The sequence below is a fragment of the Pleurodeles waltl genome, chromosome 3_1 (assembly GCF_031143425.1).
Source record: "Pleurodeles waltl isolate 20211129_DDA chromosome 3_1, aPleWal1.hap1.20221129, whole genome shotgun sequence".
Classification (NCBI taxonomy): domain Eukaryota; kingdom Metazoa; phylum Chordata; class Amphibia; order Caudata; family Salamandridae; genus Pleurodeles; species Pleurodeles waltl.
In genome coordinates, this window is record NC_090440.1 from 156,308,434 (window position 1) to 156,332,342 (window position 23,909).

The following is a 23,909-nucleotide window of genomic DNA, read 5'->3' on the forward strand; positions in this document are numbered from 1 at the left end:
GTGGACAAATCTTTATCTGTGAAAATCCAAGCTACCTAACTCGCAACCAGCTGTTAGAATGCTGCGCAAAATCTTACATGCTCACCCTCAATTAAAGTAGGCTGGTAGTCCAGACACTAATTCTTTCCCACCTGGACTATCGGAACTCACTATATCTTGAAGCTTTGAAAGCTGTTACCAAAATACTCCAAGTTGTGCAAAACGCCACACCCTGAGTCTTGCCTAATGTCCCCAGACACAGCTGAGCCCGGAAGGCTCTGGCTACTCTCCACTGGCTGCCGTTTGAGTAGTTGGTTAAATTTAAAACCCTTTGCATTGTACATAGGGCACTGCTAGATAAAGGCCCTTCTATTCTTCAACATTTAATTTCACCTTACACTCCAACCAGAACCCTTCGATCCACCAATGCCTGTTTGGTTACGGTTCCATTAATTTGAAGAGCAAGAAGTGGTGTGCGCTCCTTTGGCTACAATGGGCCAAACTATGAAACACACTCTCCCATACAATGTGGCTCACTGACAATTACCTGATTTTTCGGAAACTCCTAAAAACCTGGCTGTTCGACAAATAAACCTTCTTGCGTGGAATAGAAATGAAACACACAGAAGGTAATAGGAAGACCAATTGCAAAAGATCTAATCAATGACAGTTGCTAGGGGTAGCATTCTAACCCATCACTTTTTTGCCCACCATGCCACTTCAGTTTGGACCTAGCCATAAGCAACTCATACTTGACCCTGTTCCAATAGGTACAGTCGAGCCCTAACTGCTAGGCCTTCACTGAACTGAAACACAAGCAACCCAAAACCGGTTTGGCCCTGATTGGGGCTCGTCAGTCAGCTGTAGCTTTGATCCACTAGCACATTGAGCACGGTATACACATCTGGGCATAACCTTTCCACTTGGAGTGTAACAACAAACACACAAGGGTGATGTGAGGAATGCTTGCAATTAGTCCAACCCCTGGCAATCGCTTGGGGTAGCGTTCCAACCCACTGTTTTTGTTGTCCAACGTGCCACCTCAGTTTGGACCCAGCCATATGCAAGTCACTCTTCACCCTACTCCAGTATCAACAGTCCAGCCTAAACAGACCAGTCATCTGGCGCCTGACATAATCTATTACAATGAACCAATCAGGCTATCACCTTTATCATTGTCTAGTCACCATAACCAACTCATGCCTAATGCATTGAGCATCAGCTTTGTCGCAAGGCTTTCATTCATAATTAATACAAAATGCAATTTGCCAAAACAATATATGACCCTCCAAAAAGGGCCTTACAAAAATTATCATGTTGCAAAACTTCTACCTAAGTGAATTGCTAGAAGGGGTAACCATACCCCAAAACTTTGCCTAGTATGATGATCTGTGTGAGTCCAACAAAATAATTGTCTACAGGTCGTGACATAGTGTAATAAGAATCCAACTTTAAACAGCTTTTGTCTTTTGCATATGCTTTTTTCAATATGTCAGGCCTATTGCCTTTGTCATACTAGTTCTTAATAAACAGATCAGCCTTGATTATTGACTTTTCATCATAGCCAGCTCTGGCTACTTAACTGAGATTATGCTTTCCCACAAAGCAGAGAGGGCTATAATAGCATTCTTTTTCACTGATAGCACACACCTCATAGACCATACGTATTATCAGTTTATTGGTGCTATTGTGAAGTGCAGGGAGAGGAATGATGTATCCAATAAAGAGATAGGAGGTATGAGAGTCAAACACCTTGTTAAGCTCACCAGAAAGGGAAAGAATTTCCAGAAAAGTGAATGAAAACATGCACATTGTTATAAAATGCAGTTCTCTTAGTAGGATGTTTTTACTTAATGTGCACTCATATTATGTGGAGCTATATAAAAGCAAAGCTAATCTAAAACCATCCAGCTAAGGTGAGCATAGGATTGGTTATCATTACCTTGAAGCATGGAAATACAGTTATTGATGTCTACACAATTCACTTGATGTTCATGGGTGACTGCTCTGCATGTGTTGATGAGATAGCTTTGGCCGTCAGTGCCTCAACCTAATGGTAACAGGTTTGGCTGCTAGTGGGCAGCTCAATTTGCCTTTCTATTTTCAGGATATATAGAAATCCAACACAGTTCATATCCAACTTTGCAAAATGTTAATAGATAAGAAGAGCTAGCTTTTGTTTAGTTTTTGCACCTATAGTAGCATGATTTAGACTTATTTTTAAGTAGTTGTGGAGGGCATGGCCTGCCACCATAGCTGAGTGGATGTGATCCACAGTGGCTCTGCATACTACTCCGCGATGAAGGCATAATCTGATGCTTTCCCCCATGTAATTGCAGTCTGTGGGGAAAAGGCGAACCAGTAGAATGTGGGGAAACACTAGTTGCAGCTCTTGAAACCTGAAAAGTCCCAGTTACAGAGAGAAAACGCATCCCAGTCACAATATAGAGGGCGTAGGAGCACTGGGTAACTGCAAACCGTGAAGAGTGAGAGACAACCCTGAGGCCGCAGGAGAGGCGCCCCGTACGAGCCTGCAGCCAGATCGAAGTGATCTACTTTGGAAAAGGGGCAGTGAAATAAAGTGCAGCTAAGAAGAGCCCCCTAATCACCATGGCTGCCTATTACCAGAGTAGCGGAGCAGGGCACAGTAATCAGTTCTGTAGATACTGGGGGGCTTCGAAGAAGGCAACATACTTCTATTTGAGGGTTTCAATGTCATTTGGGATCCTGCACTAGATTCAACACATCCCCATAGGTCATCTAGTGGGATATTTTCACACTCCATAAAACTTCACTTCATCAAATGGGCATCTTAGATGCCTGGCACACACTCCATCCCACTGTGAAGGACTATACGTTTTTCTCCCACAAGCACATATCCTACTTCAGGATAGATCATGCCTTTATCAGCCAGTGCCTCCAACCAAATACTACAATGGCAACTATTAATTCTATCCTCCTTTCTGACCATGCCCCCCTGGAGGTCATTTTTGACTGGCCGACACCAATGTCCAAGTTTTGTGGATGGTATTTCCCCAATGCCCTTACTTGTGATAAGACCGTTGCAAGATGAACTCAGGAAGACCATTAGGGAGCTTTTTTTTTTTTTTTTTTAACTCAATGACCCAAAGGACACCTCCTGTGCCACGACTTGGGATGCATTTAAAGTGGTTATTAGGTGTAGATGTATCTCAGTAATGTCTACACTACACCAGCAAAAATAACAGCGAGGGAATGACTCTGGAGGGGAGTTAATTCTAGCAGAAAAGGCACACAAATCCACACCTTCTCTAACTTTGCAAAGAAAAGGTGTCCCATTGAAGGGCAAACTCCATGCGATATATGCTAATAGGTCCAAATATACACTCCTGCTGTTAAAACAAAACACTTATAAAAAAAAGGTAATAAGGTAGCACCTTTATTAGCGAGGCAATTACGGCTAAAGCAGGAGCAGGAATATAGAGACCAGATAAAAGATGAGGCGGGAGTGGTGCATTACCTGTAGGAGGGGAAGGCCCAGTCGTTCTGTGACTTTCACGCAAAACTCTATACTGCTGAACCCCTACTGTGGGAGGCCCAAGCGGCATACCTGGACCTAGTGGATCTGCCGCAACTACACCAAGACATAGTAGAAGACTTGAATTGCCCCATCCATAGAGAAGAGGTTCAAAAGGCCATTGACTTGTTAAAAGTCCACAAATCCCCATCTGATCTCGCATCTCACTTAGTGCCTTATTTAATTGTGCTCTTCTCAACCTGGATGCAAAATTGTACACCAAAATCTTGGCCACATGATTGGACCATGTTATGCTTGAAATAATTCATCCAGACCAATCAGGATTTATAAAGGGGTACCAAACCCACGATAACCTATGTAAAGTGATACATTTAATTGACAAGGTGACCTAGAAAAATATACCTGCGGTTTTGCTAGTGCTAGATGCTGAGAAAGCTTTAAACCAGGTAGATTGGTTGTTTTTGGTCGCCACACTGCACTGGTTTGGATTTGGTGAGAGGTTCATCACTATGATCTTGGCCATATACTCCTGCCCCAGCTCACGGATCATTGTCAGTGTTACAGCTTCTGAGTTTTTTGTGCTGACAAGCGAGACGCGGCAAGGTTGCCCTCTGTTTCCCTTTTTGTGCTTAGTATAGAACTACAGGGAGTGCAGAATTATTAGGCAAGTTGTATTTTTGAGGATTAATTTTATTATTGAACAACAACCATGTTCTCAATGAACCCAAAAAACTCATTAATATCAAAGCTGAATATTTTTGGAAGTAGTTTTTAGTTTGTTTTTAGTTTTAGCTATGTTAGGGGGATATCTGTGTGTGCAGGTGACTATTACTGTGCATAATTATTAGGCAACTTAACAAAAAAATATATATACCCATTTCAATTATTTATTATTACCAGTGAAACCAATATAACATCTCAACATTCACAAATATACATTTCTGACATTCAAAAACAAAACAAAACAAAAACAAATCAGTGACCAATATAGCCACCTTTCTTTGCAAGGACAATCAAAAGCCTGCCATCCATGGATTCTGTCAGTGTTTTGATCTGTTCACCATCAACATTGCGTGCAGCAGCAACCACAGCCTCCCAGACACTGTTCAGAGAGGTGTACTGTTTTCCCTCCTTGTAAATCTCACATTTGATGATGGACCACAGGTTCTCAATGGGGTTCAGATCAGGTGAACAAGGAGGCCATGTCATTAGATTTCCTTCTTTTATACCCTTTCTTGCCAGCCACGCTGTGGAGTACTTGGACGCGTGTGATGGAGCATTGTCCTGCATGAAAATCATGTTTTTCTTGAAGGATGCAGACTTCTTCCTGTACCACTGCTTGAAGAAGGTGTCTTCCAGGAACTGGCAGTAGGACTGGGAGTTGAGCTTGACTCCATCCTCAACCCGAAAAGGCCCCACAAGCTCATCTTTGATGATACCAGCCCAAACCAGTACTCCACCTCCACCTTGCTGGCGTCTGAGTCGGACTGGAGCTCTCTGCCCTTTACCAATCCAGCCACGGGCCCATCCATCTGGCCCATCAAGACTCACTCTCATTTCATCAGTCCATAAAACCTTAGAAAAATCAGTCTTGAGATATTTCTTGGCCCAGTCTTGACGTTTCAGCTTGTGTGTCTTGGTCAGTGGTGGTCGTCTTTCAGCCTTTCTTACCTTGGCCATGTCTCTGAGTATTGCACACCTTGTGCTTTTGGGCACTCCAGTGATGTTGCAGCTCTGAAATATGGCCAAACTGGTGGCAAGTGGCATTGTGGCAGCTGCACGCTTGACTTTTCTCAGTTCATGGGCAGTTAGTTTGCGCCTTGGTTTTTCCACACGCTTCTTGCGACCCTGTTGACTATTTTGAATGAAACGCTTGATTGTTCGATGATCACGCTTCAGAAGCTTTGCAATTTTAAGAGTGCTGCATCCCTCTGCAAGATATCTCACTATTTTTGACTTTTCTGAGCCTGTCAAGTCCTTCTTTTGACCCATTTTGCCAAAGGAAAGGAAGTTGCCTAATAATTATGCACACCTGATATAGAGTGTTGATGTCATTAGACCACACCCCTTCTCATCACAGAGATGCACATCACCTAATATGCTTAATTGGTAGTAGGCTTTCGAGCCTATACAGCTTGGAGTAAGACAACATGCATAAAGAGGATGATGTGGTCAAAATACTCATTTGCCTAATAATTCTGCACTCCCTGTATTGGCAGTTAAGGTCAGGGCAAATCCCAACACCCTTTGGCTCGGAAGAACATAACATCTCCTTAATTGTGGACGATGTATTGCTTGCTCTCACCCCACTTCAATAACCAGCCATTCAAAGGGGGGCTTAGGGAATACGAGGCAGTGTCAGGATTCAGAGTTAATAGCCAAAAGTCCTTTCTTCTCAATCAAACAATCCCCTTGCTGGAAATGGAGACCCTCGCATCCCAGGTTCTCTTCTAATGGGCTACAAGAGAGGCATGTACCTGGGGGTTAAGCTTACTTCTAAAGTAGAGACATTATATAAGGTGAACTACCCCCCACTATTGTAAAGTCTGAATTCAGATGGTGGGCCTCCATGTATCTCACTTGGATAGGGCATATAAACTCGATCAAGATGATGGGCCTTCCACACATCCTAAATCTGTATCGGGGACTTCCAGTAGATCGTACTAGGGTTATTATTATTTTTTTTTTACAGATCTTCACATGTTAATAACAAAATTCATGTGGCAGTGCTGCAGAGCATACATTATGCACAGTTGAAACACTGGGCGACACAACCCCACATACGCCTGGCAGCCACTAGAGACCTGTTACCAATGGAGCAATTTGTGCAACATGCGGGAATGTCCAGTTGTTGTATCTCTGCTTTGTATACATTATTGCTGATAGCGAGCCACTCCCCCAAACCCCACCACCTAACTTTCTGGGATCATATAGCAGATACCAACATTAGCGACAAACAATGGAATGTGCTCTATCAAGATATACCTAGGTTTAATCGGTCTATGGGGCTCAATTGGTACTTGTTCCCTGTGAAACTCAAAAAGATCTACCCAGATATGCCTGATACCTGCTGAAAGGTATGTGGGTTGGTGGGGGACTTCTGCCATATCTGGTGGGATTGCTTGAATATTAACCCATCTTGTAACTAAATACTATCACAGCTTAAATAAATTTTGGGACCAGCTAGGTCTGCATTGCCTTTATAAATTCTAGGTAACTGGAAATAATCTTGTATATGAATGCATGCATGCATTTCGCCTGAGCCAGCCAACTAAACAACGTACCATAGTGGGTAAGAGTAAAATGCTTCAGAGAAAAAGTAATAGAGAGGATGATGTGATGCAGCAGATGGAGGGGTGGGTATGGGAGTTTGTAACTAATATTGTAAATTCACATTTGCTAAATTACAAAATTCACTGCAAAATCAGATGCTTGGTTATGTGTCATCTTTGACCATTTTTTAAAATTTTATCTCAGTTTATAGCACCGCATTCACCTGGCGGCTTTGGGCTCTCCTTGAAAGAAATTGCTACCCTGCCAAGCTCTGAAATCCCAGTGGTTCTCATAGATCCTGTCTCTACAACCAGAAGTGTAGAGGTAGAGTCATTCTTTTCATCCTGTCATGAGGATAAGGATCTGGCACTCAATGTACATCTCCTAAGCGAAATGGACCCCTCGGATCTTTCAAGTGCAAGTGGTGCACGCTTGGTAAGATCTCTTGATAGTCATTTTAAATATTTACCCATGTTGTGATGCGCTGTTGACTGTGATTTTGAAATGTTAAAAATTTTACATATAGTTATGTTTAGTATAGATCACATATTTAAAAAAGAAAAACATGTTATCATTGGGGCTAAGATCAGGTTTATGTTAGATTCATGATAGCATTATTTTTAATGCATGGGTTAGTGTGAAAGTAAAATGGTCCATGTAAGGGATAATGTAATTGTCAGGTACATGTTGGTCGAAATGATAGGGTCAAAGTAAAGAAATCATGAGGTCAAGTTTATTGCCTTTTAAATGTTATGGATGCGGTATCAAAATGTGCATTGCACCAAGTAATCAATTAAAAGGAATGGTATCTGTAAGTAACAGTGGCTTGTTTAGGAATACAGCTAAGTTGAATAATATTTAGTCGTTTTTTTTTTTTTTTTTTTAGATTCATACAAAAGGTAGATGGGTAACAGGTGCAGCATCTAATTAATACTTTGTGGTTAATAAGACCTTACTTTCGAAGAATATGGTAGTAAACTGCTCAACCAGTAAAGGAAGTTTCAACCAGTTCTGAAAACGTTTTTGGGAGACAACCCTGAATAATTTACATCTCAAAAGTCAGTTGAATTTTGCACAGTAAATGGTGCAGGAGCTTATGTCTAAGGTTTTAGAACTTGGATTTTAAGGTTAGAGGCCTTCAAGGCCTTGGAAAAAATGCCTGTTCCATCTTTAGAGGAGACTCTAGTTCTGGTGCGAACTAGTGAGCAAACTGTAGATTATATTTTTTTTATTGCTTTTTTACTGCATTTATGTGACCAGAGGAAGCTGTAGTGTGCACAAGCATGCCACTGTGAAACACATTTAATGAATGGTATTAAGCAGCAAACTGTTGTGTGCAGTGGTGGGTTTTCAAGTGTTTGGTGAAAGGATCGTAATTTATTTTCCTGGTAGCGATGTGGCTGGGAGAGAGTTCTAGAGTGTATGGCCGTGTTGCTGTAGTGATCTTTCCCCAAACCGTTTAAGCTTGGGCATAATTTTTTAGATACAGCTTTGGGAGACTAACCTCAGGCATCAGATCGGGCAGTGCAGAAAAAAAGGTTGGTTAAGTAGACTGGCGATGAGCCATGAAAGCCTTTGTGAACCACAAAAAGGGTTTGACCTTTATTTAACTAGCACCAGTGGAGAGATTTTAGAGTTGGCAGTAGGCTACAGATGAATCAAGCAGCTGATGAGAACTCAGTTGCTATAGGTGATAAAAGAGCAGGCAACACATATGGTGATGGAAAACCTCTCAACTTTGCAGTTGTGGTAGAATTCAATGGAGATTAACTAAAACACTTTTGATAACAACTTTGACTTGAGTGGGGAAGGAGATTCTTTTTAAAGCTAGCTCCCATATTTCTGACAGTTAGATGGATGGCCAAGGGTTGGGAGACAAAAAGTGGTCACAATATCTGGTTCCTCACACCCAAAGAGTAGGATCTAGAATATAATGCCATTTAAGGCATAACCAATTGTTCATCATCAGTGTTTGCACTTTTTTGGGGAAGGGATGACATCATCTAAGACTCAGATCTTCCATGATTCTCATGGAACGTCTCAGAATCAGAAAGAATAAAGTGTCTGTCTTGACACTTTGGTACCAGAAGAGTACCCTGGCACACAGAACTTTTCCAAGTTAAGTCTTTTTCTCACAATTAGGAGCACAAAAAGATTTGGTAGCACAAAGGTGCTGATTATTGCAGTGCATACTACCAAAGTTGTCTCACTCCTTTCTTTAAAGTGCTTGTGATGTATGGAAAAGAGAGGAAGGTCTACAGAAGTTGTTAGTTTTAAAACACCCACAGAAAGAACATATTAATTTCCAATTCTTGAATTACTTTTTAACTATCGACAAACCCCAAATTTTAAACAGTGCAGAACATAGAAGTGAACACAATTATTGGTCTTACGAATTTTAATGATATGTCTAAGGCCATAAACAGACTTTTGTGACTGCTAAAACTAGGTAGAATCATCCTTAAGGTACTACATTTGGATTATAGGTCCTTGGTTGAAATGCCCCTGGATACTTCCTTGCATTTTAATGGCTGTACCGGTTAGGGACTTGAGGGCAGAAGGCTGTGTTGCAGTGGGAGGGCTTGAAAAAGACTTGACTTGAGATGGATCATGTATGTCCCCTTATTCCAAAAAGGTTTTCAATTACTGCTTTTCAATATCTGTATTTCACAGTACACAGCATGGAATGCCACTTTCCAGGATTGCCAGCACCTAGCGGCAGTCTGTTTCACAAAGATATTTAATATAAATCTACCCAATTACACATTGATTTTTTTCTAGAAACCAGTTCGCTCTCTCCTTAAGGACATAGAGAGAATACCAATAATGACAATGAAGGGGAAGAGTCTATCCATCCCAATGCACTTTGCAGAATTGCCATTGCCAAGGCTATAGAAACTGCTAAATCTGATAGAGACTTCTAGCTGCAGATTCCTTACCTTAGAATTTCCTGCCGTCAGCTTCGAATCTGGAATTTTTCTGCTGGGCAGTACCTCGGCGCACGTACATCAGTTCTTTTCCTTCTGCGCCGGTTAAGCGCAGATGTGGAAAGAGCTACCCTTTTTCTTCGACGGTTGTCGAGCTTTTTCAGCTTGATTGTTTGACCATGTCTTCTAGAAAGACTGGATTCAAACCGTGTGGTGCATGTCATCGCACCATGTTGGTTACGGACCCACACAAAGTGTGTCTCTGGTGTTTGGAGAAGGATCAAGACTCTCCTTCCTGTTCCGACTGTCGGGCCATGGCTCCGAAGTCCTTGAGGGAGAGATCGCTCAAACTTCTAGCGGCCTGACAGGTGTCTTCGGTCGGCATGACTCCGAGGGGGTCACAGTCCTGCAGTAGGAGGAGGTCGCGGCACTGCTCCCGGAGCTCCAAGTCCTCTTCCTCGCATTCTAGGTCATCCGATCATTCAGGTAAGAGGCACAAGAAGTCCAAGCGGACTTCGACTTCGCCATGCCCATCGGCCAACGAGGCGTCCAGGGAACGTCGACGTTCCGTGCGCTGTTCTGCGGAGCCGTCACCATGGCTGACTCCACTTCTTCCCCCTTTTCCGGGGACCGGAGCGACCCCCGCTCAACTAAAGGAATTTTACGAGGCTATGCGCCTTGATTGTGAGCAGGCTGCATCCTCAGGTGGGTCTTCGGGCTCAGCAGGGGCCCCATCGGGTTCGACGTCAGCGACTTCGGCCTATGCACCGTTGGGGACCCCAGGATCCGATAACAGATCCAGACCGGTGCCGGTCCCTCACAGTCGACCTCTGACGCTGGGTCAGACTTCAATGCCTCCTCCACCACCGGCGCCCACTGGTGGTATCCCCATCCTCATTGCGAATGAGCCGGAACGACGTCGCACGACTCCGACTCCTACAGCACCCATTAGGCCCAGATCATTGCCTGAGCCTTATTTTGAACAGCCAGGCACAGGAGAGGAGTGGGAGGAGTCTGAGGACCCTTTGAAGTGTGATTTGGAGCAAGATCAGGACTGGTATGAGGATCTAGGGGAAGCCAGTCGACTGGACAAGTCTCCAGATATTGGCATGCTCTCTCCTCCTAATGTGGCTACTGAGGAGGGAGCTTCTTATGCTATGGTGGTGCGTAGGGCAGCTGAGGTCTTGGACCTAGACCTGCCCACGGTGCCAGTCAAGACAAATCTCCTGACAGAGGTGCTTCACCCAGGGGTAACTACATCAGAGCCTTTCAATGAGGCTTAACGGATGTCCTTCTGGGAACATGGTCCAAACCCAGCACAGGCGCTCCTGTGAATAGGACAGTCGGCCGCTGCCATAGACCTGCTCCAAACGACCCTAGTTTCCTTTCCCAACACCCCACCCCGGAGAGCTTGGTTGTCCAAGCCTCCACTTCCCGTGGTGCTTTCCCTTCCGTTCCCCCGGATAGGCAATCCAAGAGTTCAGTAAACACCTCTTGCCTATTGGGACGTTTTTCCCATACTTTATAGGATACGGTGGCATAGGTGCCGCCCCAGGTCCCGGAGGGCGTATGGGACACACTCACCCGGGCTGTCAAGGATGGGAGAGATGCAGCCAAGTTTACAATCAGGTGTGGATTGGACTTGACTACTCGCTGGGTAGAGCGATTGCGCTGACAGTGGCCCTACGTCATCACGCCTGGCTACATTCGACTGGCTTTTCAGGGGATGTCCAGTTGAGTTTGATGGACAATGCCCTTTGATGGCTCTCACCTTTTTGGTGAGAAGGCAGACTCTGCGCTTGAGAGGTTCAAGGATTCTCGAGCTACGGCCAAATCCTTGGTCTCTCAGCCCCAGCTCGACAGCAGTCTGTCTTCCGTCCCTTTCGAGGCTTCGGAAGGGGCGCGGTACCACACCAGCCACAATTCAGCCACCATCCTCCGGCTTCACAACATCCCAGGAGTGGACATGGTTGTGTACCATTAGACCCAGAGGGTCTGGCCAATGTGAGACCACCACATAGCCCCCCTCCACTGCGCCCAAGCCCTCCTAGTGTGATTCTGCAAAACCTTGTCCATACTAAAAAGAACAAGGGCCTTCGTCCTAGCCTGGATTTAAGGGACGTCAAACTCTTCCTCAGGAAGGAGAAATTCAAGATGCTCCCTCTTGCTCAGGTCTTGTCTGCCCTAGACCAAGGAGACTGGATAGTAGCATTGGACTTGCAGGATGTGTATTTTCATATTCCCATCTTGCCCGCCCACAGGCGTTACTTGCGGTTCAAGGTGGGCCACAAGCACTTTAAGTTTACTGTGCTCCCTTTCGGTCTCACCAGTGCCCCTCTGGTATTCACAAAGGTGATGGCGGTGGTGGCAGCCCATCTGCGCAGGTTAGGGATTTCAGTCTTCCCCTACCTAGACGATTGGCTGTTGAAGGCTCCGACGCCCCAGGCTCTTGTCACCCATCTCCAGACGACGGCGGACCTCCTGCATTCGCTGGGTTTCACTATAAATGTGCAAAAGTCACACCTGACTCCCTCTCCTTTTATCAGAGCTGTTCTGGACACTGTGCAGTATCAGGCCTATCCTCCCGAGCGTCGAGTCCAGGATATTCAGATTATGATACCGATGTTTCGGCCTCTACCCTGGATTTCGGTGATACAGACTCTGAGGCTGTTGGGACTCATGGCTTCCTGCATCCTATTGGTCAAGCATGCCGGATGGCATATGAGGGCTCTGCAGTGGGACCTGAAGTTCCAATGGGCACAGCATCAGGGGAATCCTACAGATGTGGTTCAAATCTCGGAGCGAACTACAAAGGATCTGCAGTGGTGATTAGTGAACTGCCACTGGGTCAAAGGCAGACTCCTCTCCCTTCCCCAACCAATTCTCACAGTTGTGACAGATGCGTCCCTTCTTGGATGGGACGGCCATCTGGGAGAGGTGGAGATCAGAGGTCGCTGGTCTCCGGTGCAATCTGGCCTCCATATCAACTTGTTGGAGCTTTGGGCGATCTGTCTAGCATTAAAAGCATTTCTTCCTGTTGTGAAAGGGAAGGTAGTGCAGGTGTTGACGGACAACACTACTGAATGTGGTACTGCAACAAGTAGGGCGGTGTGGGGTCGTGGACCCTTTGTCAAGAGACTCTGTGTCTCTGGACATGGCTGGAACAGCAGGGCATATCCCTGGTGGTGCAACACCTGGCAGGTTCTCTGAACGCCAGGACGGACTAACTCAGCTGAAGATGTTTAGCGGATCACGAATGGGATCTACGTCCAGAGGTGGCACAAGGACTCTTTCAGCAGTGGAGAGAGCCTTGGTTAGATCTGTTGGCCTCTGTAGAGAACACGCAATGTCAGCAGTTTTGTGTGTTGGAGTTTCCAAGGGGGCTATCGCTAGGCAACGCTTTTCATCGCAAGTGGAGTTCAGGCATCCTGTACGCCTTTCCGCCCATACCACTTCTGCCCCGAGTTATCAAGAAAATCAAGAACGACCGGGCCCAAGTAATCCTAGTAGCTCCGGATTGGGCACAGAGAGTCTGGTATCCAGAGCTTCTTAAGATGAGCATCAGTCCTCCAATCAGGTTGCCTCTTCTGGAGGATCGTCTATCGCAGCAGCAGGGGAAGGTTCTCCACCCGAACCTGTCAACTTTGCAGCTTCATGCATGGAGGTTGAACGGCGACAGTTGATGGTTTATGACCTCCCTCCCGAAGTCTATGATGTCATTCTGGCAGCCAGGCGTCCCTCTACTAAGTTGATTTACGCCTGCCGGTGGAAACGTTTTGTTTCATATTGTACATAGAGGTCTATTGATCCTCTTTCTTCTTTTCTATCTAATGTCATTTTGTTTATTCTTTCACTCACCCAACAGGTGTAGTGAATCCTAGTTTGTTTTTAATGGGATAACAGGAGTTAGCTTAGCCTCTGGCTTGCAGACTCGTGCCCCCGTCACGTAGTGACTTTTAACCTACTTAGCTTGCTTTGTCTTAGCCCATTTAATTCTTCTAAGATGGCTGCCTTGTTTATAGTTAGGCCATTTGTTATGAGTTACATTATCAGTATCACCGTGCTAAGGCGTCAAGATCAAGCAACAAAGACAAACAAACAGTAGGTGTTCACACTTAGGGATTTTCCCTCTCTATACTTTCGAGGGATTGTTTATATTAATTGCCGTCCCAAGCATGTCTGTTATCTGTTTTTTAGGAACACACATACGTCAGGGGTCCTTGTAGATCTGTATAAATACATTGCACTTTAGACAGATAATCAGAGGGATTCCGACCAGATGGCATCGCCACCATCGCTGATATCGATGCTGCAGTCGTCTTGACGCTGACCCAGTCTTAGTGTCCCTGCGGAGTCTGAGATAGAGACCTCATTCCAAGGTAATGAGGGTTGGGGGCTTTGGCAGATTAGGTTTAGCAAACCCAGCTCTCCTTTAGGTAGGAGGTTAGGCCTCACACATTAGGGGATTAGGGCATATTACATCTCGTATGTCTTTTCCATACATTGCAAGATGGCGGGGGTCTTTGTAATAATGACTCTCGTCTTCACAATTCTGTTCCTTGCATTATTCATTATCCTAATCATTGCAGTCCATGCAACTTATCACAAATTACAGTTATGTTAAATAAAAACTATTGAAACTCTACAGCATCTTTGTTACTGCCTGTGTTTGTATGAGACATGATATATCTGTGAGAAAGGGGTAATCTCTGTTTAACCACGAAACTCACTGAGATGTCTTATTCTCGAGTCCATGCGTAAAGGCTGCCACAAATCACCATTTACTATTGTGTTTCTGGATAGGTGCAGCTATTGAGCTGGTAAGGTTGGGACAACAGTTGAGACTTGTTGTAGGAAAGGTGTAGTCGCTTACAAGCAAAAGTACTGTCATCCTTTAACCAGCAGTCTTGCCCAGAGCAAGAGTCCAAACTACAACATGGCGCCACCAACGATGGTGTTTAGGCACTAATTTACAGATACCCCGACTATCACTGTCTCACAGACAACAGGTACCCTAAGTACCATTATACAGAGACGTCCGTGGTCTTTGGGAAAATCCTCCTCAGCCGAAAAGGTAACACCTGATTAAGCTGTAGGTTGTTCGAGCTCGAACTCATAAAATGACTTATACTCCCCATTTTGGTGTTCCGTTTCTCTAAACGAAATGGCTGCTGCCATAGATATTCCTGAAAATGCTAGACAAGCACTAACACAACATTTATTAATGCATGACCTTACAGAAGAGGGCGGGGATGCTCATGAAGCATACCAAACAGAAACATTTTACTGTTGGGTCACCTTTCCTGAGGTAGACCAAAGAACACATACATTCCACACATATGAAATTGCGAACGTGCCTTTACGGTACTGAGCATACCAGTATCATGAAATATTGCTCACATACCAAGAGCATCAGAACTGGTTCAAAGGCACCCTACCACATGTACTACAAAGAGTGAGGTTAGGTCCATTAAGTAATGACGGACCAACATGGCCTATGTTTGCCACCTACACACCTCACCCAGGCATACAAAATATGCCAATAGCTGATCTGTGAGATTTACATAATGAATTAGTGACATTATATAGACAATTAGTTTAGTTCGTAATGCAAACATTGAACACAACACCAGCGCTACTGGGATTAATCCACAAACCGTGCATACTATTATGGGTAAAGTACCCGTGGAACGAGAAAAAATACCGTTATGGATTGCTCAGAAAAGTAATCGGCTGGAAGCTGTGTTTCCCCATACGGGACCACAGGAAAAACATAGACTGCTCACTATGTGCTTGCCCTTTGGGATGGTTCCCTCGGTGGATGACTGTGCCTCATGGGGTACAGTCCTCGCTACCATATATACTACCACATGTTACCCCGATACTTGCCAATTTACCGGAAGTGTTAAAACAAATACAAAATGAGCATGGGGCTGCACCAGTCCTGGATTTGGGGATGAAATTAATGCGTAACTTTGACGCAGTATTCTCAATAATACTCAGTAATATTAAAGGGGAAGCGGTAGCACTGGCAATTCGCCAGTGTCTCTGGGAAACTCCACACCGGGAACAAGAGAGACAGCTACCGAAAATTATTTCCGATACCTATACTAGTATAGGACGGGATAGTTTGGGAGCCAAACCCCAAAAAATTGGAGTTCAAGGTACCGCCCATAAGGACGGTATAAAGCAGGCACAAGAGGGCTCTAAGAAGCACTGGGACAAACAAAGATTTAAAAGAAAGAAGAAATAAGAGAGTTGATTCTCCACACCCCGAGAACTCCGAAAGGAGATATAATCTCAGAAATAGGGAGAAAATTAAAACTCCAGACAGATATACTGATTCACGTCCCTCTCGTTCCTTTCACGACGCACCGGATAGACGTAGCGAGAGAGGGGGCCGTCAAGATCGACGTCCTGAATACATGAAATAAAAGAGACTCGCCGCAGTCTACCATTAAAAAAGAAGAAAAGACTACTCAGCAAAAGCCACAGTTTAAAAAGAAGGTGGCAGCGTTGACAGCTAAAAATGCCAGTATACTTGAGAACACTGTTGAGGAACAAGACGTGGGCAGTGACTCTGTTAGACAGCGCGGCAGAGGTATATGTCGCCAGAGTCTGAAAGATCATCTGGATGCGACAGAAATTAGTGATTTCATCGCAGTTGAAACAACGGACGGTCGCGTTCTTCCCCCCGATAGGGTTTATGATTTAAAGATTCAGATAGAGGAAGACGTGGAACGCACTATTAATGTGATATTTTGGGATGAACTTACTAGTGATATTCTATTGGCCCAAAGAGACTGGCCACCTGAACACGTCCGCTAGCTCCCACATGGGGAAGATGTCATTTTGCCTTCTTTCTCCGATCTTGTTCCGGAAGCAGACAAAGAAGCCTATGCTTCTGAATGGGCTTTAGCACAGACACCTGTGTTCTATCGCAATCATGTAGGTTGGGACAAGGAATCTCCTTATCATGTTATTCCCGTTAGGTCTACACACCAACCGCAGCCACAATATCCTGTTAAACATGAAGCAAAAGCTCTGGTGTGGGAGATCCTCGCCCAACTTGAGTACCAGGGAGTGATTGAGCCCTGTACATCTGCAATGAATAATCCGTTATTCCCCGTTATAAAGCTGGACCATTCATATAGTATAGTTATTGATTATAGACATTTAAATAGTCATACATGCACATATGCTGTACAAAATTCACACAGCACTAATAAACAATATAGTGCGTAAAAAAAATAAAACAACATTAGACATATCTAATGGATTCTTCTGCCAGAATTTAGCACATGAAAGTCAGGACCTGAGTGCATTCTCATTTGGCTCTCAGAAACGCTTTTGTTGTTTACCTTAAGGCTATAAAAATAGCCCGGGGCTATTTTCAGCAAGTGTAACATCAATATTACATGATATTGATTCCGAGGCGTTATCCTACGTGGATGACATATCTCACTGACGACGTCCTTGACATTCATCTTACAAGGGTCGATCGGATCATTCTGGGATTTGCAGAACTCGGTTACAAATTAAATTTTAAGAAAAGCAAGATCGCCTTTCTCAGTGTATTATTCCTGGGATATGAGCTATCAAACGAGTGAAAGAGCCTGGCCTCCACTTTCTCGAAAAATGTGCTCAACTGCACCCTCCTAACACACTTAAGAAACTACAGTCATTACTAGGTTTCTTTAATTTAGGCAGAACATACATTCCAGATTATGCACAACGTATCAAGCCACTTTATGACTTAGTTCAGCCCAATTTTTCTAGCAGACACTGGACAATTGAACACACACGTATCCTTAGGGAAATGCAACAGGACATGCTAGAAGTAAACACTTGCACACGCGTGACAATAAAACAAATTTGGTCATCAGAATAATTGCTGGTGCCATTGGATTTACTTATGTCACCTTCAATGAGGATGACACAGTACCCATAGCGTATAAATCACATTTATACTCCAATGCTGAACAGCGTTTTGCACCTACAGAAAAGATTCTGACGACAGTTCAGATGGGCGTCATAAAAGAGAGGCCACTTGCCCAGGGGAAACGTATTATTGTTGTTTCCCTGGTGCCGGCTTTAGAGGCTGTCACCAAAGGAAGCGTACCTAACGCTAAAGCATTACATACCCGTTGGATTCAATGGGCAACGTCTCTGACCGCCACTGATGTCGATTATATATTCGATCCAAAACTTCAGACACAAGAGTTTCTCCAGTATGAACAAGAGTACCCTGCTCCTCTAAATATCTTGCCACTAAACAGATACCATACTGTCATATACACTGATGGTTCAGCACAACCGGCTGTAGGTACTAAACCAATATTCGGCAGCTTGCGCAGCCGTGAGCGGAGTGATGGAAGATGGAGTCTTCCACCCTTACAATACCTACACGCAGACCTTAGGGGACTGCACAGCCCAGTTGGCTGAGCTTAAAGCTCTTATTCTAGCGCTCGAACATGCTGAGCCAGGATGCCGGACTTTAATAGTCTGTGACACTTATTACTGCGTCCAGTCATACAAAGACTATCTCAATCATTGGAAACTGAATGGGTTTAGAGATTCTAAAGGGAACACTATTAAACACAAAATATTGTGGGGGAGGGTGGCTGATCTTAAGGATAAGCTGCTGTGTGTCCATGTAGTACATACATTGGGACACCAACGTGTAGGAGTACACGTTACTGGTAATACATTGGCTGATGAAGCGGCCAAAGCAGCAGTAGCTACGGCTTCTGTGGCTGCAGTGACTCGTTCTCAGACGAGATTGGTGAATGAAATATTGACTGCCGTTAAAGCTTCGGCTGCAGGAAAGCCCCTTCCGAAAGGATACCCTACAAACTATACTTGCCATATCAGTGCGCAGAATGTTGCTTACACAGCAAATCCTGGGGTTGGAGATCGAGTAATCCCCCAATGAAGACCAGAGATTAGACCTAATTAAAGCATTGCATGAGGGTTTCACTTCTGCACATGCTGGTATATCGGCCACATTAACACTCCTACAGAAACGCTTCTGGTGGCCTTGTCTACTCAGACGAACAAAAAAGTATGACCTTTGCTGTGATATTTGCCAGCAGATCAAGGGCTCTAATATCAAACACCCACCGCAGACATCCCTCTTTGTGTCCAACAGGCCACTACAGTGTATGTACCTGTACCATTGTGGTCCCTTACAGCCTGATGGTGCATACAAATACATTTTAGTCGCTGTAGATTCTTGTTCTAGATTGCTGTGGGTATGGCCACAGTGGTCAGCTGACGCCCGGACTGTTATAAAATACTTGCTGATCTTTATCGGTACATATGCGGTTGCAGCATTCCATTCTGACCAGGACCCTGCATTTGCCTCTAAGGCATTCAGGGACACCATGGGGACGATAGGTGTTGAACTCCATTACTCCTCACCATACCAACCTGAGGGAAATTCGGTCGTGGAGAGGCGGAATCGTGATCTAAAGCAGTCCTTGACAGCTCGAGTATTAGGTTCAGGCTGCAGGTGGTTACATCACCTGTATCCAGTTGGTTACGCACCAGACGTCGCCTTCATCACTGAGACCTGGATGAACACCTCCTTGGCCCCCGACATCGCCATAGCCAATCCCGAAGGCTACAAGATTTCCAGGAAAGACCGCACCAACCAAGTAGGAGGAGGAATCGCCATCGTCTTCAAGGACTCCATCAACGTCACCACCTCCACCGAAGACACCCCCCTCGCCGCCGAACACCTGCACTTCCAGATCCACACAGACCCCAGGACCACCCTCAGAGGAACTCTCATCTACCGACCCCCTGGACCGCGTGCCCTCTTCAGCGACTCTATCACCGATTTCATCTCCCCGCACGCCCTTGCCTCGCCGGACTACATCCTCCTCTGCGACCTCAACTTCCATCTGGAACAGAACAACGACCCCAACACCACCGCCCTGCTCGACAACCTCGTCTCAAGCAACTGGTGAACACCCCCACCCACATCGCCGGACACACACTCGACCCCATCTTCTCCGCCAGCAACCACGTATCCTTCAGCCACTCCTCCGCTTTACACTGGACCGACCACAGATGTGTCCACTTCACCTTCCGACGCGAGACTCGCCACCTCCGCACACAACCCATCCCACGTCGACAGTGGAATAAAATCCCAGAAGAACAGCTTCTCTCCACCCTCATCGACAACCAACCCACCTTCTCCTCCGACCCCAACGACGCAGCCCTCAGCCTCACGAATTGGATCACCAACTGCGCAGACAACCTCGCTCCCCTCAGACGCCTCCCAAGACAGACCAACACCAAAAAACCTCTCTGGTTCACTGACACCCTTAAGGAATCAAAAAAAAACTGCCGCACTCTCGAGAAAGCCTGGCGTAAGGACCACACCGCAGATAACATGACTGCCCTCAAGAACGCTACCCGCGAACACCACCAACTGATCCGTGCCGCCAAAAGAAATTTCTTCACAGACAGATTGGACAAAAACAGCCACAACAGCAGAGAACTCTTCAACATCGTCAAAGAGCTCTCCAACGCCATCACGCCCTCACAAGACCTTTGCAACTCCCTCGCCACCTTCTTCCATCGTAAGATCACCGACCTACACGACAGCTTCGGACACCAGACCCAGCCGACCACCACAGAACCCACAACCCCAGCCATCACCCTCAACGCCTGGACCCACATCAACACGGAAGAGACCAAAGCCACCATGAACTCCATCCACTCCGGTGCCCCCTCGGACCCCTACCCACACTTCATCTTCAACAAAGCCGACGACATCATCGCCCCGCACCTCCAGACCATCATCAACAGCTCCTTTTCATCTGCTACCTTCCCCGAGAGCTGGAAACACGCTGAAGTCAACGCCCTACTGAAGAAACCTACTGCGGACCCAAGCGACCTGAAGAACTTCCGCCCCATCTCGCTCCTCCCCTTCCCTGCCAAAGTCATAGAGAAGACCGTCAACAAGCAGCTTACCAACTTCCTTGAAGACAACAACCTTCTCGACCCCTCTCAGTCCGGATTCCGAGCCAACCACAGCACAGAAACCGCCCTCATCTCAGTCACAGATGACATCAGAACCCTGATGGACAACGGAGAAACAGTCGCCCTCATCCTCCTCGACCTCTCGGCTGCCTTCGACACCGTCTGCCACCGCACCCTAATAACCCGCCTCCGCTCCACCGGGATCCAAGGACAGGCCCTAGACTGGATCACCTCCTTCCTCTCCAACCGCTCCCAAAGAGTCTAACTCCCACCTTTCCGCTCAGACCCCACCGAGATCATCTGCGGCGTCCCACAAAGGCTCCTCGCTTAGCCCGACTCTCTTCAATGTCTACATGAGCCCCCTCGCCGACATCGTACGCAAACACAGCATCATCATCACCTCCTACGCCGACGACACTCAGCTGATACTTTCCCTCACCAAGGACCCCACCAGCGCCAAGACCAACCTGCAAGATGGAATGAAAGACGTCGCAGACTGGATGAAACTCAGCCGTCTGAAACTGAACTCAGACAAAACGGAAGTCCTCATCCTCGGAAACACCCCGACCGCCTGGGACGACTCCTGGTGGCCCACGGCCCTTGGCACCGCACCGACCCCCTCAGACCACGCACGCAACCTCGGTTTCATCCTGGACCCACTTCTCACCATGACCAAACAAGTCAACGCCGTATCATCCTCCTGCTTCCTCACCCTCCGCATGCTCCGAAAGATCTTCCGTTGGATCCCCGCCGACACCAGAAAGACCGTGACCCACGCCCTCGTCACGAGCCGCCTGGACTACGGCAACACCCTATACGCCGGAACCACCGCTAAACTCCAGAAACGTCTGCAACGAATTCAAAACGCCTCCGCCCGCCTCATCCTCAACATACCCCGCAACAGCCACATCTCCGCCCACTTGAGACACCTGCACTGGCTTCCCGTCAGCAAAAGGATCACCTTCCGACTCCTCACCCACGCACACAAAGCCCTCCACAACAAGGGACCCGAATACCTCAACCGCCGCCTCAGCTTCTACACTCCCACCCGTCTTCTTCGCTCCACCAGCCTCTCTCTCGCCGCTGTCCCTCGCATCCGCTGCTCCACGGCGGGTGGGAGGTCCTTCTCCTACCTGGCGGCCAAGACTTGGAACTCCCTCCCCACCATCCTCAGGACCACCCAGGACCACTCCGCATTCCGGAGACTACTCAAGACCTGGCTTTTCGAGCAGCAGTAACCCCTTCCCCCTAGCGCCTTGAGACCCGCACGGGTGAGTAGCGCGCTTTATAAATGTTTATGATTTGATTTGTATGGGGTCCGGAGAGCACTGAATAATCTGCCAAGACGGTGCTTGGGGGGACGCACTCAAGAGGTTCTCTTTGGGATACCTATGTATGTCCCTGATCTTGATGCCCCTGGTATGGTGGCAGCAGAAACACCATTTGACATAAATGAACGTCTCACTGTTTTACAGGTGCTACAGCAATTTCGTGATGATAAATCATCTGCAAGTGCTGCCAATTTAGGAATAAGGGATTTACCGAAAACGTCGACTGGCTGGATTCCTAAAGTCGGGGATCTGGTTCTTGAGACGATCGCAGTGAAGGAGTTTGTTCGATCCTTCAGGACTGTCATCTTACCACTGCTGTCTGGTTCGAAAACAAAACGATTTGTCTCCATTGATGACATCAAATTACACCATGTGGCCGATCCTTCACAGTAGACCAAGAGGTCCCTTGGGTGGTTCCTGATCCCCTCTCACTACCCAACAGGAAATTCGCCTACATAGTAGGGTGAACAGCACTACTATACACTACGCACCAATGTCAAATGCTGTTACAAACACCTCCTTGACCATGGGGAGGGCGGAAAATGAACTCTTGCTAGTTCCTGTCACTTCTTCAGTGACCACCCCGGTTCAAGATCTAGCTGACACTGTCTACCAAGAGCCCCCACGTGAAGTGGACCAAAGTACAGATGGTGCACCGGCTCCCTTGTTCGAAGAGACTGCCTCTGGCTATTTTATTGACATAGATTTTTCTTCAGATTCATCCACTACTGTGGTTGACAATGTTTCAAAAATAAGTCAGCTGTATCAATGGCTTAAAAAGACCTATTTGAAATACCCATGGAACTATTTATGGTTCTGTTTGACATTTTTTTGCATTATTTTTATGGGTTGGCTTTGTGACTGTTTTCTTTTTGCTTATAAATGGTCACTATATTCCTGATCGCTCCTCTGTGGAGCCTGCGGATGAAGTTTTAACTCCATATCATTCTTCACATAAGGTCCGAAGAGACTTGTCCCCCGTAAATGTTACAGCAATACCGATTTCTGATGGGATTGTGTGGGACAAAGTTCCATTCGATATATACGGGCCTACAGAAATTATTCAAATACCATACGTGTTCAAAATTTAAATGACTGATGTAATTACACCTGATATTGTCTCTGATGATTGGGATATCCAAACAGTTGATTCCATGCTAACTGAAATGAAGGACTATTCCGCTTTTGAAATTGATGATGTATATGAACATACAATGAATTATGGGGAAATGTTCTGCTATAACAATTGGGGACATTACTACCTACACCGTGCCACCAGATACAGGCCAGTATTAAACTACTCTCAGTGGGAACACTGTTCTACACCTCTGGTGGGGAGCCCAAAATACTATAGTGATAAGTTTACATACTTTTCTGGGCAAGGCGCAAAATACCTCCGGCACAAATTAGGAACATTTTGCTAACTGATACCAAAATGATTTATTCAGATCCCTTTGTTTCCCGGCTCGCAGTTGAAGGTTACGAATACTGGAAGAGCACTATTGATTTGAAAAGTGTATGGGGAACACAAGATTGGCAGATACAGGGTAGGGAGGCTTTATTTCGAGCATGCCTGATTCCTGTGCAAATGATTTTCTTAAATGACACTATTGAGCAGACATCCTGTCTGGGGTTAGTGAAAATTAAAGACTTAAATACGCCCAGTATCCCCACTCCGGCAAGGTTTAAAAGTTGGCAATACGTCCTTACCATCACAGAGGACAGGCTAGATGCAATGGTTAAGGCTGGTATCTATAATTCTTCACTTTCCAGTCCCGGCGGGTGGTTAATATGGCCCACTGACACTAATGAGTGTCAAGCGCGTTTTTTGAACTCTACAGGGGTTTTTTCAATTAACAGGCCAGCCCTCACTTTGTATTGGGTCAA

At 45.9% G+C, this 23,909-nt stretch overlaps 1 protein-coding gene across 2 annotated transcripts in view; it reads left to right on the forward strand.

The window, feature by feature from the left end:
- The window catches only part of SCAPER (S-phase cyclin A associated protein in the ER), a 2,262,878-nt gene that overhangs the window by 645,756 nt on the left and 1,593,213 nt on the right, over nucleotides 1–23,909 (forward strand). For both annotated transcript variants that reach the window (XM_069222023.1, XM_069222024.1), the window contains exon 11: nucleotides 6,974–7,204. In XM_069222023.1, coding sequence (XP_069078124.1) covers nucleotides 6,974–7,204 — 231 coding nt within the window. The remainder of the gene's footprint in view (nucleotides 1–6,973; nucleotides 7,205–23,909) is intronic.